Genomic DNA, 20,604 nt, shown 5'->3' with positions numbered 1-20,604 from the left:
GAATGGCTATTCAAGTCAGTAGGCAGGGCCCATTGGACTCTTTTTGGTCTGGGGTAAACTGATCTCAGGGGTATGACAGTGTGCATAATAGTAGAAAAACAGCTACTTATAGAATATTGCCAAATTTAATCTTCTAAAGCAAAGCAAAAAGTGCAATAGATATTTGCCTTACCCATCCAAACATCTCCAAAGCAGCCCTGGCCCAGCTTTTTGTTCAAGTTTAGGGTGTCCCGTGATATCTCCCAAGCATCTCTACCCAGGCCAATGGTCTGGGGGGTCACATTTGGGCAAGGCTTGGTTAGGTAGGTGCACAAACCATCGTTACTGCCTGGGGGGAATGGATGTAATGGAAAAAGAGGTGACACATACTGGCATGCAAAGATACCCTCCCGGACCCTAGGATGGCAGAAACAGAAACATTGGACTCTTCTTTTGGGTTATGAACAACATGCTGCAAGTCAGATTGCATTCTGCTTTTCCAGTGCTGCCCCAGCACCCTGCCCATTCCTGTTTCTTTGGCCTGGGTCCGGGAAGGCATGGTTTTCAGGTTCATACCCATCCAAACTTCCCCAAACTGCCCGTTGCCCAGCTTCTTGATGAGCTGCAGTGACTCCCGCGGGATCTCCCACACGTCTTTGGTTTTGACAGACAAGTCAGCTAGCTTGGGCATCCCCTTGTGGCATGAGACGGCGAGGCGGCAGCACAGGCCTGCGGCACGCTCTGAGGGAGAGGAGCAGAAAGAAAGAAAGAAAGAAAGAAAGAAAGAAAGAGGTGAGGAATTGAAATGAGAGGAAGTAAAAGTTTGGGAAAATAAAAAATAAAAGTTAGGAAGAAATGAGCAGAAAAGTGAGAACAGACAAGAGGAAGAAGAAAAAAAAAGGTAGAACACCAACAAATAATGTTAATCAAAAGCAAAACAGGCATCTGTGTTCAAGGTGGTCTTGTGGATGGTGAGACTTGACCAGTTGTATACGCTGACAGGTACTGGACAAATAGAATAAGCTGTGCTACCATAGCCCTGGCTGGGCCAAACTCAACCAATATTTAAAATGCTTGACTGAAACTGGGATGAGGTGATCGGAACAGCAGCAGATAAGCCATTTCAAGAAGTACTATGTGGACCAGCAATGTACAGTACCTAAAGGAGGTGAGCAAATTGCTAGACATTTCAAAAGACAGTGAGTGGGAATAGCCAGCTTTCCCATAATCACATGCAAAAAGAACTAACTGCTCCACAAAAACAGGTCAAAGGAGCAGTTTGAACATGGTCACCTAAAACTTATACAAACATGCTAAGTACAGCTGAACAGATAGTGCCTGCTGTGTCTACAGGCATGAAGAATGAAGCTTCTTGGACATAGCTAGTTGTGCCATCCAAGCATGCTAACAGAAGCTGAGTGGACATGAGCAGCTATGTCACAATGGCATGCAATTAGAGCTGAGTACACATGGCCAGTTATGCCATAGAGAAATGCTAAAGAGACTGAAGCAGACATGCCTGGCTGTGCCACACAGACTTGCAAAATGGAATAGTTTCACACAGGCAGCTGCGCTACACAGATGGACCAAAAGAAGCTGAGTGGACATGACCAGACAAAGACATACAATGAGGCCCAGCTGAATGTCACATGCAGACAGAACTGACTGGTCATGCCAAGATAGGCTGAGTGGCCTTGGTCAGCAGTGCCACATACAAAGGGCAAATGCAGCTTAGTGGACATTGTCAGATGACAGACATAAAAGCAGAGCTGCTACATTACCAGCTGTACCACAAAGACATTACCAAGTGATGCTAAATGGAAACAGACAGATGTGCCACACACAACAAAAGCAGCTGAGCAGACAGGACCAGCTGTACCAAATACACTTGCAGCAGAACTCCATGGAAGGAGCCAGTCATGCCACACAACTCCACCAAATAAAGTGGACACAGCCATCTGTGCCATATAGTCATTTAGCCAGATGTGAGTGAAAAGGATTAGCTGTGCCACATGAATATGCCAAGCAATCCTATATGGATGCAGTCAGTAGGGACACAGGATGGCTCACAGGACACAAGATTGCTCAGTTTACAGACTGCTCTAGAGTTCTTCAAGCTAAGTCAAATCAATCCAGAGCAGCCATCATGCCCTTAACTTTCTTGTAGAGTAGAGTACTGGGTAGAATATAAACCCTCACAGCAGGATTAGAGTCATAGTAGTTTTCTGAACTGACTGATGGCTACCTCATTAGCCTTATCTGAAAATGAAGCTTCTCCCTCTCTCTCAACTGCTTCATCACTTGAGAGCTCCACTTTGTCTCTTCCAAGTGAGTCATGTTGACTCATGTTGTTCTCTACCTCCTGGTGTACCTCTACCGGTTTTAACTAATGAACAGTGCAGATATTTCTTTTGCTCACATTAGTCCAAACTCTAGGCTACCCAGCAATTTGTCAGAACCAATTTTTTACACAGATCACTCTAATAGGTGTGGACAGGCCATTTTGTGGCCTCTGATTCATCTTGATGCCCTGTCTAGTACAAGAAAAGCTCAGCAATCAAATGAACCCTAAATGACCCTCAAGGCAAGCCTAAGCACTCTGCTTTGTGAGTATGTGGCCAGCCAGAGTGCCTTACCTGTGTAGTGCTCGACCAGCTGCTGCACTGTTTCAAACTGTGAGCGTGTGGTGATGTAATAGCCACCACTGTCCAGTTTGCGGATCTTGTAATGCTTCACGTGTTCTCCTTTGGCTTCATCCCAGTCACGGATGGACAGAGAGTAAGCGCCTAAAGACAGGAAGGAATATTTAAAAATGACTGGTGAGGAGAATGCTTTTGAGAACATCACAACAAGAATTAAACAAAAGCTGGTTGCATCATCCTGTGTATGTGTATGTGTGTGTGAATTTATGTGTAGCTCATGGAAAGCAGTAAAAAGCAGCCAGTCAGGCAGCTTTTTGTTCAGGTACCTTTGGTGGTCTCACTTTCTCGGATAAGGAATGTTCCTCTTGGGTTGCCTTGGCACAGCAGCATTCTTTCAGCATCCTTTCTCCCCATCTTTCCAAAATACCATCTAATAATGGAGATGGAAAAACAGAAAGAGCAACAGAGGTTATTGAACAAAGGTACACATAAGATGGGCCTGCCGGCTTACACCACTTATCTCATTATTTCATATAGATGTGCACACCGTTTAAAAAAAGAAGACAGAAGACACAGTCCTTAGACAAAGAGACTCCCTTCTTTTTAAAGAAATATGGAAGTTGATACAAACTAAATGGAGCTGACCAGAGCCAGAGTTATGGCATAAATAATCAAAGGTGACCAGCTGGCAGCTTACGGCATACAAAAATGAATGAGGCAGGCATGACTTTCACTATGAACTTCTAGATTATATCTTAAAGTCACTAAGAAGAAAATCCGCAACATGTTTTGACACTCAGTATTTGTCTGTTTAGTTTTATGTTATATTGCTTCACAATATTTTGGAAGTATAATGAAACAGGGTTTATGAACCACTCTTATGGTGGCAGCGTTAAGGATGTATTTCCTTTGTTGTCCTGTCTGTCTATCCATCATCAAGAATTGAAGAAAAGAAGAAAAGTTCAGTTTTCATTATGATATTTAAAATAGAGTGTGCTGTACACATTTTTAATTCGAAAAAGTCAATCAGTCAGTCATTATCCAAGTCACTATATCATAACACAGGGTCACGGGGGACTGCTGGAGCCAATCCCAGCCAACATAGGAACATATCCCAGGCAGGGTGCCAGCCCACCACAGGGCACCCACACACACACACACCAGGGACAATTTAGGATCGCCAATGCACCTAACCTGCATGTCTTTGGATTGTGGGAGGAAACCCACGCAAACACGAGGAGAACATGCAAACTCCACGCAGGGAGGACCCTGGAAGCGAACCCAGGTCTCCTTACTGTGAGGCAGCAGCGTACTACTGCATCACCGTGCCACCGAATTTGAAAAACTCCTATTTAAAAAGTATTGGTGACTTTTTGAAATCATCGATTCTAAAAGAAAGAAATGACTTCAAGTTATGGATTAGATTAATATTTCAAATTTACATTGAAAGGCCCTGAAAAATAACAAATGGGCAGGGCTAAACACTTGAATTGTAGCAGTTAATCTGACATTGATGAGCCTCAATAACATTTGACAATAATGGAGAAGACTTTAAGAGAAAAAACATTAAACAAGAGCCCAATGCAGCCTGAGCCATAAATGCTTGTCTTAACCCTAGTGATCCTGAAGAGTGTGAAGGTGGATAGCAGAACATGGCTGATGTTGCTGATGCCAGGGGTGTTCACATTACAGGGAGGTACTGGTAGGATGGCAAATTGGTTCAAGGCACACAATGTCCCAAATCCACATGATGAAATAGCCATTTTACCATTGCATACATGATGTTGATGTGTGTTTATTTCTTGAAAATTGACAATACTGCATAGTGCTGGCCAGATTGGTAGATTAGGACTTGCAAAATCAATTTCTAATGCAGATCATCTACTTAAAACATGAAAATATTCTCCACATCTAATTTATTAAATGTTCTTTAGTACTAGGGCATGATTCAGTATTCAGCAAATACTGCAGTACTAACAGGACCACATGATTACCATGGGGAATTTTTCACACTGATATGAATTATTAGCTACAAATCCTCCACAACCAACAATGCATAATATTTATTTATTTATTTATTTATTTATTTATTTTTATAAAAAACTAAATTTTCCCAGAATGAAGTTCTATCTATCTAGCTATCTATATAAGACATACACTCACTTAAAGGATTATTAGGAACACCATACTAATACGGTGTTTGACCCCCTTTCGCCTTCAGAACTGCCTTAATTCTACGTGGCATTGATTTCAACAAGGTGCTGAAAGCATTCTTTAGAAATGTTGGCCCATATTGACAGGATAGCATCTTGCAGTTGATGGAGATTTGTGGGATGCACATCCAGGACACGAAGCTCCCATTCCACCACATCCCAAAGATGCTCTATTGGGTTGAGATCTGGTGACTGTGGGGGCCATTTTAGTACAGTGAACTCATTGTCATGTTCAAGAAACCAATTTGAAATGATTCGAGCTTTGTGACATGGTACATTATCCTGCTGGAAGTAGCCATCAGAGGATGGGTACATGGTGGTCATGAAGGGATGGACATGGTCAGAAACAATGGCATTTAAACGATGCCCAATTGGCACTAAGGGGCCTAAAGTGTGCCAAGAAAACATCCCCCACACCATTACACCACCACCACCAGCCTGCACAGTGGTAACAAGGCATGATGGATCCATGTTCTCATTCTGTTTACGCCAAATTCTGACTCTACCATTTGAATGTCTCAACAGAAATCGAGACTCATCAGACCAGGCAACATTTTTCCAGTCTTCAACTGTCCAATTTTGGTGAGCTTGTGCAAATTGTAGCCTCTTTTTCCTATTTGTAGTGGAGATGAATGGTACCCGGTGGGGTCTTCTGCTGTTGTAGCCCATCCGCCTCAAGGTTGTGCGTGTTGTGGCTTCACAAATGCTTTGCTGCATACCTCGGTTGTAACGAGTGGTCATTTCAGTCAAAGTTGCTCTTCTATCAGCTTGAATCAGTCGGCCCATTCTCCTCTGACCTCTAGCATCAACAAGGCATTTTCGCCCACAGGACTGCTGCATACTGGATGTTTTTCCCTTTTCACACCATTCTTTGTAAACCCTAGAAATAGTTGTGCGTGAAAATCCCAGTAACTGAGCAGATTGTGAAATACTCAGACTGGCCCGTCTGGCACCAACAACCATGCCACGCTCAAAATTGCTTAAATCACCTTTCTTTCCCATTCTGACATTTAGTTTGGAGTTCAGGAGATTGTCTTGACCAGGACCACACCCCTAAATGCATTGAAGCAACTGCCATGTGATAGGTTGATTAGATAATTGCATTAATGAGAAATTGAACTGGTGTTCCTAATAATCCTTTAGGTGAGTGTATAATTGCATTCTATCACTGATAATTTTAAATATGATTTATTATTACATAAATATTTAAAATAAATATTATATTTCTGTTTTTAGCAAAGTAAATAAAAAACAATGAAGAATGCTCCATTTTTCAAAACCTTTAACTGAGTTACTTAACATACCTGAAGCATATGCATTGCCTACATCTTCTAACTTTGAAACAAGCAGTGAAGGCAACATAAGGGGGTGTAGTTTACATGTCAATCAAACTGAGATTGGAGCTGATTGGCTCACATTTTGCTTTAGTGCAGCTTTAAATGTCAGCTGTAAATGTTGAGTACCACTCACTTTAAATAATGCAGGTTTTAAGGGACAGTCTCTGTCCTGTTAACAACTGTCTAATTTTGTAATGTCTGTTACCTCTTAACACTTATTTTTCTACACTTCTGAATAGTCAGGGGAGCCTTCCCACAAGTCTTACAGTGCTGCCAAAAGCACAGAATTTCTTGACTCAAATTAAAGTCCAATCTAGGATTAGATGAATTTGGGTTGGAAACCCACCATTAGTTTCGTAAAATGAATTGACCAAGTAGTTAGGTAAGTGTGCAGAACTTACAGCGTGTTTGACAACAACACTCTCATCAGTTTAAGATACAGAAAATGTTCCTGTTTTCACTGCACACTGTAGGTTTACAAACTGGCCACTGGGTGTCACTATTAACATTTTTGAAATTCCTTGTCTTAAATGCATGGGTACCAGTTTCCTCCAAACACTGTAGTTGTTTAGTCTGACTACATGGTGTCACTGTTCACAAGTATGAAACTCCTGGTTTAAAAATCTTGATTGTGTTGTTTTCTAAAGTCCTTTAAAAAACATTCATTAAAATCTTCCTAGCACAGAGTGCTTCATTATAAATTCATTATAAAGAGCTTCCTTAATAAAGTCAGCTGGAGTAAGGAACATACAACCTGCTTCCCCTAGTGACAGAAGAAAGAAAAATGTTCTAATGAGTCATCTTATACCTTATTTCCAACATCCAGATTGGTTTACACTTGCAGAAAGCTAAAAGGATACCTACCTTCAAAAACAATTATTAAACATGGTTAGAGATTAGAGTAGGAGCTCCTGCTCCTACTCTGTTCAATGCTTGTATGGACTGGGTGTTGTGCAAGGTCGTGGGGTCCAGTGGCTGTGGGGTATCTGTTAGTGAAGAAAGATTTACGGATCTTGACTTTGCTGACGATACTGTGATCTTCGCAGAGTCAATGGAGGCTCTGATCATGGTGCTTGAGAGGCTGAGTGAGGAGTCTGAGTGTCTGGGCTTGCGAGTGTCCTGGATAAAAACCAAGATCCAGGCCTTTAATGACCTCTTGAGCACAGCCATCAGCAGTGTGTCTGTATGTGGAGAGAGTGTTGACCTTGTTGAGAGGTTTACTTACTTTTGCAGTGACATTCATGTCTCTGATGACTCTTCCTGTGAAGTCAGTAGATGGATTGGGAGAGCATGAAGGGTCATGAGGTTGCTGGAAAGGGGTGTGTGGCGCTCCCGATATCTATGCAAAAGGACGAATGCCCAAGTCTTTAGAGTCCTGGTGCTTCCTGTCTTGCTATATGGTTGTGAGACATGGACGCTATCCAGTGACCTGAGACGAAGACTGGACTCCTTTGGTACTGTGTCTCTCCAGAAAATCCTTGGGTACCGTTGGTTTGACTTCATGTCGAATGAGTGGTTGCTCATGGAGTCCCGAATGATGCACATTACCTGCATTGTGAGGGAGCATCAGTTACAACACTACGGCTATGTGGCGCGTTTCCTCGAGGGTGATCCGGTTCAAAAGATCCTCATTGTTGGGAACCCGAGTGGCTGGACCAGGCCAAGGGGTCGCCCACATAACACCTGTTTGCGGCAGATGGAGGGTCATTTCCGGGGGGTAGGACTGGACCGTGTGTCTGCCTGGGGTGTTGCCAGCCAGGATCCCGAGTTGTTTCGCCATGTAGTGGGGGCGGCAACGCAGTGTACCAGTTCATGCTCCCCAACTTGACTTGACTTGACTTAGTGATCCATAACAGTATGAACAGTCATCTTCTGGAAGTCATTAGATCCTATAATTGCTCTGCATGATTTTATAATATCCATGGACTATGAGGCCATTTTAAAGGACCAGGAGCATCCTATGGTGCAAATACTGATCTCTCATGATTTCAGGATGCCCTCATACACACTGGTGAACTGATTCAAGAGAGGTGCCATGAACATCAGGATGAATTCAAATGGCATTCATTCAAATCCCAATCACCACAACTAAACATTATTGATCCAAATAGATTTCCACTTCCTTAATTTCTCTTTGAACTGGAGGCTTTTCATCTTGAAGAATGCTGCAATATCCTACTACACCCACTTCAGAACTTGTATGATGGCAATACAAGAAGAAGTAAAGCTGTTCTGAAGGCAAAGGATGGTCTGGCTACTTAATAAGCCAATGATATTAATATATTGTAGGTATTTGCTTTATTGACCATGTAAATTACATTTTGGAAACTACCAATTGGCCTTGTAATTTCCATGATTTGTTTCAGGTTCAAGGCATTTTAATGTACAGGACAATATTTTCCAAGTGCTGCACACACACATACAACTAAAGAGTGAGAACAGATTAGAGTGGCTCAATGGCCAGCACTTACTCTTCTGCCTGGATGGAATTCACAGGGGCAACGTAGTTACTAGGAATGTAGCCGGTGTTTCCAGTGTCAAGAGATCGAGCTTCCCACCAGTCCCCTTCACTGATAAAAAGAAAAGCAGTGTTAGAAAGACCACTACACACAACTACACAGAATATCTGATTTTAGTTCAACCTATTAACTGGCCGCACATTTCTACAAACCATTAGTATTATTTTTGAAGCCAATGCAGATGTTCTAGGTTTTTCATGCAAATTTAGGCTATTAATTTAAAGAATGCTGGCCTCCAATTCAATTTTGTTTAATTATAAAAATGCTCAGTATCTAGCTTCTCATGAGTCATTACAGTATCTTGACCGCATGTATTTAGATGGATCATCTGAGCATGTGTTCAATGTCAATTACTCTTCAGGTTTGATTATATTATGACACCACAAATGTCCAGCATCACTACTCTCAAAAGTTTTCGGCTGGCTTCGATGGACCAAAGGTTCGTAGCTGTGGGAAATGAAAGTGCTTGAATGGCACCACAATATATGTGGAACCATTTTGGATTCACCCTGTAATGGAGCCCCTAATGTGATGGACATGACCACTTTAATTGGGTGCTGCTAACAAAACTGGCCCCTAAACCACAACATCTCATGTACAGCTTGCTTTTGGTGTGTATAAAATAAGGTTATTAGTTAAAATCACAGATACTGTATAATATAACATTCTCATATCTGCTTGATCCAGTTTAGGGTTGTGGAGGGGTGAGAGCATATTCCATAATATATTATAATCTACAGTTTATAAATAAAATCTAAAGCTGTTTGGATGTCTGGTTGTCTGTCTGTTTGTTTGACTGACCAATTCTCATAAAATTTTACACATGCATTGCCTTTGTTCCAACTTAAAACATAAGCTATATGTCAGAATGGGGAGAGGGGTTAAGGCAGGAGAGGATAACTCAAAAAACAGCACTAGACCAGGGACTACAATCCCCATTAGGCAGCAAGAGTGTGCTGGGAGTGATGGGAGGATGCCTTTAGCATGAACGAAGTTTTGTAGTGGCCAAAGTGAAATCTCATCCAACAACGCATGCTTTTACGTATTCCCAAGACACGATGCAAACTCCAAGGTGATCAAGCTTTTTCAGTTGCAGCTCCAAAACTCGGGAACGATTTGCCATTGCACGTTTGGCAGGCTCCTTCGTTAGCTGCCTTTAAATCCTTTTAAAAAACACATTTTTACTCTCTGGCTTTTAACCCAGTATGATATGTTGGCTATCTGTATATTTTTTATTAAGAATCTCCTCAGTTTTTATGTGATTATGTGTTTCTGTTTCATTTACCGTTTGGTTTTGTGTGTCTGGTAATTTGGGTTTTTATTGTACAGCACTTTGGTCAGCCTTGATGTTGTTTTTAAAGTGCTTTATAAATAAATAAGTAAATAAATAAACACAGGGCATTTTCTTCTCAAGTAATTTCAATAGTAGTTTTGTTATTACAGCTTCTATCTAAGAGTACGTCTTTTTGTCTTGTTGTGGGTTGTGCAAACATTTACTCGAGCCAGTTAAAATGTAAAGATGTCAGTTTTGGTAAGTTCAAGTCCTTTGAGTATCTCGCCGTTGTTATCCATGGAGATTCTCAAGTTCTAGTATTATCCGTGTATAGACTTCCAAAATTCAACGCGTCTTTTTTTGAGGAATTCTCTGACTTAATGTCAATTTTAATTACTAACTATGACACACTCCTAATAGTTGGCGACTTTAATTTTCATATAGATAATCAGTGTGATCTAAAAGTAAAAGAATTTATGAACCTCCTGGATTCTTTTGATTTGAGGCAGCTCGTAAGTTAACCTACACATAAAGCAGGTCATACATTAGACTTAGTGATTACTGAAAGTTGATATAAAGCAGATCATTGATATTGGTCTCTCAGACTATTTTCTTCTACTTTTTAATATAGAAATAATGATAAAAACACCATGAGAAGCATATTGTTAAAAAACGCTTCTTTGACTCAGCAGCAGCAGCTTTAAAACTTACAAACATTCTAAGCAATCAGTCCGTTTATAGTGCCAACTATAATAGCAGGATAATGTAAATAGTAAGGTGGAAAGATTTAATACTAAAGTGAGAGCTGCTGTTGACATAGTTGCACCTGAAAAGACAGTGAAAAAATCTTCTAGCATTGTAATACCATGGAAGACCCAAAGAGTGTCTGATTTAAAGAGAACATGCCGTAGAGCTGAGCGTCAATGGAGGAAGACTAAACTAACTATCCACTATGAAATATTAAAAGTTAAAATAACAGAATACAATAACACTGTCCGTCTTGAGAGGCGCTGCTATTTCTCTAAGATTATAAATAACAATGCTAGTAATCCCAGAGTCTTATTTTCTACAATTGATCGCCTGCTAAACCCAGGTAACTCAAAGGAATGCCTCCTAAGTACTTCCAGTAAACCTGTGAGGCTATCGCTGTATTTTTCAATCAAAAAATTAATGATATTAGAAATAACATAGTATATCCCTCCAACACTAAGGATCCTCCTAAACCCCAGCATCCTGTTATAAACAAATTAAACTCTTTCACTAGGATAGATTTACCCGATTTACAAAAAATAATATCTCAATTAAAACCCTCCACCTGCGTCCTTGACCCGATACCAACAAGGTTTTTCAAAGAAGTATCAGGCGTGCTAATTGATAATGTTCTTGACATAGTAAATTCATCACTAGATACTGGGGTCTTCCCAGACTGTCTTAAGACTGCTGTAGTTAAACCCCTACTTAAGAAACATAATCTTGACCCTCGGCTCTTGAAAATTTTAGACCCATCTCTAACCTGCCTTTCTTAAGTAAAATTCTAGAGAAGGCAGTCATTATGCAGTTAAATGACCACCTCAATAAACATGCTATTCTTGATAAATTTCAGTCGGGTTTTAGAACAAATCACAGCACAGAAACTGCACTTGTTAAAGTAGTAAATGACTTGTGGGTGAATGCAGACAGAGGCCATTTATCTGTTCTCATCTTCTTAGATCTGTGTTGCATTTGACACCATTGATCATAATATTCTTAGAAATCGCCTTAGTCAATGGGTGGGCCTCTCTGGCAGTGTCTTAAATTGGTTTGAATCCTACCTGACAGGGAGAAAATTCTTTGTTAGTTGTGGTAATTACAACTCAAAGACACATGATATCCAATATGGTGTTCCACAAGGCTCTATCCTGGGTCCGCTGCTCTTCTCAATCTACATGCTTCCGTTAGGTCAGATTATCTCAGGGCACAACGTGAGCTACCACAGCTATGCTGATGACACACAGCTGTACTTATCAATAGCTCCTGATGACCCCGATTCTCTTGATTCACTAACACAATGTCTGACTTGTATCTCAGAATGGATGAATAGTAACTTTCTCAAGTTAAATAAAGAGAAAACTGAAATCTTAGTGATTGGCAATAATGGATACAATGAGGCTATTAGAAATAAACTGGATACATTAGGATTAAAAGTCAAGACGGAGGTAAAAAGCTTAGGGGTAATTGTTGACTGTAATCTGAATTTTAAATCGCATATTAATCAGATCACTAGGACAGCATTTTTCACTTAAGAAACATAGTAAAGTTAGACCTCTTATATCACTGAAAGATGCTGAGAAATTAGTTCACGCGTTTGTTTTCAGTCGACTAGATTACTGTAACGCACTCCTCTCAGGACTACCCAAAAAAGACATAAATCATTTGCAACTAGTGCAGAATGCAGCTGCTAGAATCCTAACTAGGAAAAGAAAATCCGAACACATTTCTCCAGTTTTGATGTCACTACACTGGTTACCTGTGTCATTCAGGATTGACTTTAAAATTCTGCTTATGGTTTATAAAGCCTTAAATAATCTCGCCCATCTTATATATCGGAATGTCTGACACCTTATATTCCAAATCGTAACCTCAGATCCTCAAATGAGTGTCTCCTTAGAATTCCAAGAACAAAACTTAAAAGAAGTTGTGAGGCGGCCTTCTGTTGCTATGCACCTAAAATCTGGAATAGCCTGCCAATAGGAATTCGCCAGGCTATACAGTAGAGCACTTTAAAACACTGCTGAAAACACATTACTTTAACATGGCCTTTTATAACTTCACTTTAACTTAATCCTGATACTCTGTATGTTCAATTCATCATAATAACTATTCATGGTGGCTCTAAAATCCGTACTGACCCCTACTCTCTTCTGTTTCTTTTCCGGTTTCTTTGTGGTGGTGGCCTGCGCCACCTCCACCTACTCAAAGCATCATGATGCTCCAACAATGATGGATGGATTAAAAGGCAGAAGTCTACGTGACCATCATCATCAAGTCCTTCCGTGAGAACCCTAAATCCAAAGAGGACTGTTTCATTTATGTTAGGTAGAATGCCCAGAGGGGACTGGGCAGTCTAATGGTCTGGAATCCCTACAGATTTTATTTTTTCTCCAGCCGTCTGGAGTTTTTTTTTTTTCTGTCCCCCCTGGCCATTGGACCTTACTCTTATTCTATGTTAATTAATGTTGACTTATTTTATTTTCTTATTGTGTCTTTTATTTTTCTATTCTTTATTATGTAAAGCACTTTGAGGTACTGTTTGTATGAAAATGTGCTATATAAATAAATGTTGTTGTTGTTGTTGTTGCTTCGCCATGTTGAACATAATATAATGTAATAGAGGGACTCCCATGGCTAGAGGTTTTATTCTAACCTATCTCAAAATGCATGCACCATTCTTTATTGTTCCCGTCGTCTAGTTGCCAGGCCAACAAATAATTATAATAAATTCCTAAAAGCCATGTCACATCAGATGACTTTTCCAGCGATTTTTAGTTGTTGCCTTCAGTTAAATAATCTTATCGAGTTATACACAGTCGGCAGTTGCCACAAACTAGGCGCATAAGGTGACATACCTGGTGACTTACTTTGTCTTTAGTCGCAGGGATGGGCTCTGTGTGCATGACTGCTTGACAACCAATGAGTGCTAACCCAGAATAATATAATTATTATAAGAATTAGGAATGCAGGTGGTTTGGACCCCGGTACTAAGAACCCAGTGAAACTCATCTCTCTGATGTCTCATGTTTTATGTACCATGACAAAACAGAAAAAAGAAAATTAAGGGCCAAGATTACAAGTGACCTCACCATTCTTGTTAGCCCTCCTTATTGTGTCGGCTCCATCAAGTGGCACATTACTGGCTGTCAAAAAATGGGCCAAACCCGACTGTGCTGGTAAGCAGTTGCTAGTTATAGATCGTCCTGTGAGTCCAGTCATTTTTAACATGGTCCGGCAATGAGATCAGTCACATAATGTAACATCAGGTTAAGTATTTCTATTCTTTGCCATGCTGATGATTAGCAATGAGCAGTGCAGGAACTGATGCAAACAGCTTTGAATGCTAAAGCGGAGCAGTTGCTTCACTGCCATTTTAACTGCCTGTTTATTAAGAAAGGTTTCCTGCAAATGAGCAAACAAAATGAACATGGCGCTCAAGTAATTGTTCCCCTTTAGCATTCAGTGTTGTTAGCATCTGGGGAAAATTAAGGAAGCAAACTCTATTGAAAAGGGTGAATTTAAAAGAAAATTGCAAAGGAAACCCAAGCTTTTAAAGTTTTGGCAAATATGCAACTATTTCAAAATTTCTTGGAACAAGAGAACTAAAAAGGACAGCTTACTAAACAGTGAATCGCTTTTTTAATTCAATTTTCAATGAATTATTAGAGGCATTGTGGTGCATATGTGTAACAGCTTGTAAAAGGCAAAAATGCTTGGTTTGGATTGCTGGTTGATGTACTGTTTTCTTTCTTCCGTAATAGATTCTGCTGTTTTAAGAACCTGTATAGGCTATCACTCAATCCATGTGTCTATAGATGAGAAAATGGGAATGTGGTTAGTAGTGGAAAGGAAATTCTATAAGAATGGGAGAAAGTTTGTGTGAGCGAGCAACAATGAGATGGCACTTTGTCAAGGGCAGCCTGGAGCAGAATAAAACAAAACAGTACCATGCACAGCTCAAATGCATACATAATTTGCCAAACTTAGACTATTTTCTTTAATAGGGACTACAGTATAAAATGCTTTATATATTTAAACACACAGAAACGATAAAGTAATTGAACAAATATAAGCTTAATTCTGTCTTATCACTGACCTATTGTCCTGGTTTCAAATCCTATCTATGTGGACTGCTATGCCAAACGTCCCCTGTGTGTGTGTGTGTGAGTGGGTCCTAAATGGATTGGTGCCCCATCTAAGTTTCATTCCTGTTTTGTGCCCAGAACTGGTAGTACAGGCTGTAAGCCTTCTGTGTTCTTGTGTTTCAGAATGCTATGTTATGTCATTCACTTTACTTGAGTTAATATCTTTGAATTTTTTTCTCTGATTTTCTTTTATCAGTTAAGGCAGTCCTTAACTCATGAATACTTTGTCTCATTTCTTAAAATGTTCTGCCGCCTCCTCTTAACAATGACTTTTATTGAATTCAGCATGTTTAATCACTAAATGATGATGAGTAATTGGATTAGTTCAACTGAGCTAAAAATGTATTGCTACAGATTTTCATTTGTACTCAACGTCTGATGCATCTGGCCTCTATGTCCAACAATAGTTGGCCAGAGTTGATGGATTGCCCTGTGTGGCAGATGGCTGGGGACCCTACCCTGGTGGGACGCCTGGAAGGACCATGAGAGGGACAATACTTCCCCTGGGCCACGAGAGGGCAGCCGCCCATGGTCTGCATGGGGCCCACGGAAACAGAGCTGGGAAGCTGATTCCTGTTGGGGCCTGTGACCACCACCAGGAGACGATGGGAGGATTAAGGAGCCCTGGAATACAGCACTTCCGCCGCAACCGGAAGTGCTGCCGGAAGTAATTCCAGGAACACCCGGAGTGCTTCCGGGTGCTCATAACGACACTTCCGCAACACCGAGAAGTGCCATCAGAAGACTATCAGGAAGCACCTGGAGCACATCCAGGGCATTATAAAGGGTGCCATCTCACTCCAGTAGATGAGCCGGGGTAGGGAGGAAGGAGATAGAGCTTGTGTGTGGAGGAGTAAAGACGGCAGAAAGAGAAGAAGAAGAGTGAAGAAAGAAGGGACTGAGTTTGGGCTGGTTAGAGCACTGTGTTGTGTGCAGGAATAAGAGAAGGCAATAAATAACGTCTGTTTTAGACATTTGATGTCTGTCTGTCTGTGTACGGGGCGCTGTCTTCCACACCTGATATTGCTTTTCTATCGCTGCAATGTCCTGGTGAATCCTTTCACCATGTTTGCCACTGATTGCACCAAGATTAGCACAGAAAAAATCCAAGTGTGAACGCAGAAAATTAATCTTTAATGTAATTTTACACTTCATTATTTTGTATGCCTGAATCATATTGTCACCCAGCTGGACATACCTGTAGTTTGTCTCTTTTTAGTGACTAAGAAAACTCTCCACAACACCCTTGAATGCCTTCCATGCAATTCTCTCCAGCCTCACTAGTAGATCTTTGAACTCTTTACTGTTGATGATGTGTCAGATTTGAGGACCAATACAAAAGGACTCCCTTAATCTTGGCCTCATTTACTGTATTTCTGGAAACATCTATGACAAAAAGTGAAATCTTTCACTTTCCTTGTTCAACACTTTCACAAATTTTTAAATGGGAGTCCAAGTTGTATATGAAGAGGAGGCTACAATATCCTTGTTGGTTAAACAAGAGGTTTATGTACCACACTTTTTTACCCTGAAACCAAATACTTATGGAGCAGCCAGTTTTTGTTAATGTAACGAGACTCTTCAGCGTAACTGCCCCATTTTCCAGTGAAACAACAGGACTTGTTATATCTCAGCTGAATTCATAGAAGCAGCACAATTACTTTCAGATCACCACAGATATTCCAGTTGTCGTTGTTGTACTGTACAGTATATGCATAGTGACAATTATTATCAGCAGGCCAAAACCCATATGAGACACCCATAATTGTTCAGGAAGCAAAATGTTCGACAAATATGATGGACGACCCAAGTTAAACAGAGGTTAGCAGTGAAGTCAATTACTCCAATTTTTCAGAACATCAGAACAGTTTTGCTGAGGACAGGCCACTCAGCCAAGCAATACTGTCCATCCCGTTCACCTCCATACTCCAAAGTAACATCAATTTGAGATTTGAAGTTCCCTAAAGTCCTGCTGTCTACCACTCGTTCCAGCAGTGCTGTCCACTAGGTCTTATCAGGCAGTGGGACAGGTGACTGCTGTCCATCAGGCTAGTGCACCTCACAAACTAGGATATTACTGTAAAGTCATCCATTAAAGAAATACATTGAAGTGGTCAGAAAAGAGGACATCCAACTAGGCATTTGAGGCAAGAATTTTGGCACAGTGGTTTGTGCTGCTGTCCTACAACTCTGGGTATTTCATTCCCAAGCCAGTCACTGTCTGTGTGGAGATATCATGTTTTCTCTTTGCCGGTGTGGGTTTTCTTTAATTTCCTCTCACAACCTAAAAGTATGCATGCTAGATTACTTAGTGGTTCTAAATGGGTCCAATGTGAGGGAATGTGCCTAGTTATGATAATGTGGATCCCATGGCCTTACAGTGAAAAAGGCAGCGTCAGAAAATAGTTATGTACATAGATAAGTTAACCTTTTTATAACAGAATGCATTGCTGAAAGGGTTTTGTCCTGTTTTAAATCACCTTAATTTGTGCCCAGTACAGGATTTCATCATAATAAATGCACTGAGGTGACGGATACCTACGTGTTATTGATAATGTGGAATTTTTCACTCTTCCTGAAGCTCAGATCATCCTCAGTTCGGGCATCATAATCATAAAGAGCCACAAAAAGAGTCACTCCTCCACCTAGGCAGAAACAAAGCACAACCAATTCTTTGCTTTACTGTATCTGCACCTTTCCATTGTAAACATAATCACAAAGTGTTTGGCAGGTTTAAAGTCACGATTTTTATACATCTTGTTAATACAGTATCAATGTAAATGTCAACTTTATTTATATAGCACATTTAAAACAACATAGGAATGCTGTGGCCAAAGTGCTTTACAATAATAGAATTAAAGAAAAACATACAAATAACATAAATAGAAATAAAATATATGATCATAAATAAAATAAATAATAAATAGAAGTAATGTTACATAATCACAATGAGGAAACCATCAGTATTACTGAAGGTCACGGAATGCAAGTGAATAGAAATGAGTCTTTAATCTTGTTTTGAACAGTTCAATTGTAGACGACTCCTTTATGTGATAAGGTAAAGAGTTCCACAGGCAAGGAGCAGCAGCTGCAAAAGCCCTGTCCCCCTTAGTTTTACACTTGGTACGAGGGACAACAAGAGACAACTGACCAGAAGATCTAAGCAATCTGGATGGCTGGTGTAAAACATCTTAGACATGTAGCCATCTTCAGAGAGGAAGGGAAAGTACTGGCATTGTGATCTAGTGGTGGGGACTGAACTGGCATCCTCTGTATTTACAGCCCAAACCATAAGCAACAAGACACAATGCTTGGTTCAAGGCAGACAACACCACAAATCAGCTAACAAATCAATTGATGACATTACAGTTCATAATGAAACTAAAGGGAAGACCTAAATGCTGGAATCACTGGGCAGATTGACTCTGATTCAAATCTACTTTAATGTTTCTAGCATATTCCACCATCAAGCTCTATAGACAAGTTGTAAATGCCAGTAACATTGTTAATTGTGTCTTAGTGTTGCCTGTCTTTAATAATGAAACTGCTTCTTCATATTTATTCTTAAAATTTGCCACCTGTTGCAAAGCCAGGGACCTCCCAACCTGAATTCAAAGACAGAGAAATTCACTCACTTGTGATGCTGCCTACGCCACCTCCTCCTCCACCGCCTCGGGACTGCAGTGTGTTGGAAGGATATGGGTTAGAGGGTGTGAAGCTTGTGGCTGATGGCACCGGTGTGCTCTGGAAGTTGTTAAAGTTGGGAATGTTGGTGAAGTGGCTCTGCTGGCTTGCGTTGGTAGGATCGGGGCCATAACGATCAGTCTGCTGAATGCCATCTGCTGCGACCCCTTGAGACTTTGAGGACTTCTTCTCTTTACAATGAACACAGCCCATCGTTGAAGATCTGCAACCGAAAAAAAAATTCATCACATCTTATTTATACAACACTATAAACATCTAGATCTATGCTCATCTTGATACATTTCAATATTATCTATATTTTCTTTTATAATGGGCAGCTTCCTGAGACTGGTGATGATTGAACCTGCAGCCTTCAGTGCCTTAGCCATTACATTGTACTGTTTGCATTTGTACAACACGTCATATTAGAAAAGGTCAGCATAAATGAACAGCAAGATGGTACATTGGTTAGTGCAGCTGGCCCTCGGACTAAGAGATCTGGATTCATTTCCTAACCATCTCAGTTGAGCATCTTTCCTATGCATGTGTATGGGTGTGTGTGTGTGTGTGTGGTGTGTGTGGTTGTTTTATTTCAACAGGATATCTAATTTTCTCCCACATCTTTTTAACATGCAGGTTTGCTCAATTTGAGTGTGTGTGAGCTTGAAGGTTCCCTGTAATGGAGTTTTGGGGTTGGCTTCATGTTTTGTACCCTATGCTGCTTCAATATGCCATGACCAACCATAACTCTTTATTAGAAAAAACAGGTTCCACCTTCAGAACTAGAATGTTCCTAGTACAAGGTTTGGTGATGCCAGAGCCAATCCCAAAGCATTAATTTTTTTTGATAAAGTAGCAAAAACACGCAGGCTCACATCAGATGTCACTTTTACAACAATGCACCTAAATAATGCAAAGTGAACTTCCACTGCCTATGAAAAGTATTTACACCCTTCAAAGTTTTCACATTTTACTGTTTAAAAGCACTGAATCACAATGGACTTAATTTAAATGGCTTTTTGGACACTGATCAACAGGAAAAGACTCTTTAATGCCAGAGTAATAACAGATATTTACAAAGTAATCTAAATTAATTCCAAATATAAAACAAAATAAATCAATCATATAAGTATTCACCCCTTCAAGTCGGAATTTAGTAGATGCACCTTTGGCAGCCACACAACCTTGAGTCTGTGTGCTCAGGCCTTTCTCTGCCATTTTTCTTCACTCCTTTTTACAATACTGCTCAAGTTATGTCAGGCTACGTGCAGATCAGGAGTGAACAGCCTTTTCTTTTTCAAATCCAGCCAGAAATGAAGATGTGGACTCCAGGATATTAGTGTTGTTTTTAAGCAATTCCTGTTATAGCTTTATCTTTATGCTTGGGTTTGTTGTCTTGCTGGAAAACAAATCTTTTCCATAGGTGTAGGTTTCTTGCAAACTGTATCAGGTTCCCCTCTAGGACTTCCTCATATTTTGCTGTATTCATTTTACCCTGTACCCTCACACACCTAACAGGGCCTGCTGTAAAGAAGCAGCTACACACAATAATGCTGCCACTACCATGCTTCATGGTGGAGATGGTGCTTTCTTTGATCATGTACAGTGTCTGATAGTCAAAAAGCTCTGTTTTCATCTCATTGAACATTCTTCCTAATGACTTCAGATTCTCCCATGTGCCTTGTATTTGAGTTGCCATGTGCGTTTTCCTCTTTGCCACTCTCCCATAAAACTGTGATTGGTGAAGCACTGGGCAATAATTGTATCTCAGTCTCTGTAGATTGTTAACTCCTTTAGAGTTCTTATCATTCTCCTGGTGGCCTCCCTCACTGGTTTTCTTGTACAATCATTCAGTTTTTTTGGATGGCTTGCTCTAGGCAGATTTACAGCTCTGACATATTCTTTCCATTTTTTAATGACTGATATAACCAGACTCTTATTCATTGACTTGGATATTTTCTTGTCTCCATCCACCAACATGTGCTTTCAATCACCTTTCCAAAGAGTTTCTTGGAATTTTCTTTTATCTTCATGGGGTAGGTTAGGCCACCACACTGACTCA

General features: G+C 40.4%; 1 protein-coding gene across 5 annotated transcripts in view; it reads right to left on the bottom strand.

Moving 5' to 3' along the window:
- Positions 1-20,604, bottom strand: part of yrk (Yes-related kinase) — a 169,639-nt gene that overhangs the window by 16,983 nt on the left and 132,052 nt on the right. For 4 of the 5 annotated variants that reach the window (XM_039739758.1, XM_039739756.1, XM_039739759.1 and 1 more), the window contains 6 exons: positions 18,494-18,765; positions 17,401-17,503; positions 8,643-8,741; positions 2,948-3,051; positions 2,616-2,765; positions 556-720 (listed from right to left, as the gene is read on the bottom strand). In XM_039739758.1, coding sequence (XP_039595692.1) covers positions 556-720; positions 2,616-2,765; positions 2,948-3,051; positions 8,643-8,741; positions 17,401-17,503; positions 18,494-18,755 — 883 coding nt within the window. In that variant the 5' untranslated portion in view covers positions 18,756-18,765. Of the gene's footprint in view, positions 1-172; positions 329-555; positions 721-2,615; positions 2,766-2,947; positions 3,052-8,642; positions 8,742-17,400; positions 17,504-18,493; positions 18,766-20,604 lie in introns of all 5 variants that reach the window. The other variant, XM_039739760.1, reaches the window with a different exon arrangement.

Source organism: Polypterus senegalus, chromosome 17 (genome assembly GCF_016835505.1).
Source record: "Polypterus senegalus isolate Bchr_013 chromosome 17, ASM1683550v1, whole genome shotgun sequence".
Classification (NCBI taxonomy): domain Eukaryota; kingdom Metazoa; phylum Chordata; class Cladistia; order Polypteriformes; family Polypteridae; genus Polypterus; species Polypterus senegalus.
The sequence above is the reverse complement of the archived record's forward strand: the minus strand, read 5'-3'. Positions and strand labels throughout refer to the sequence as shown.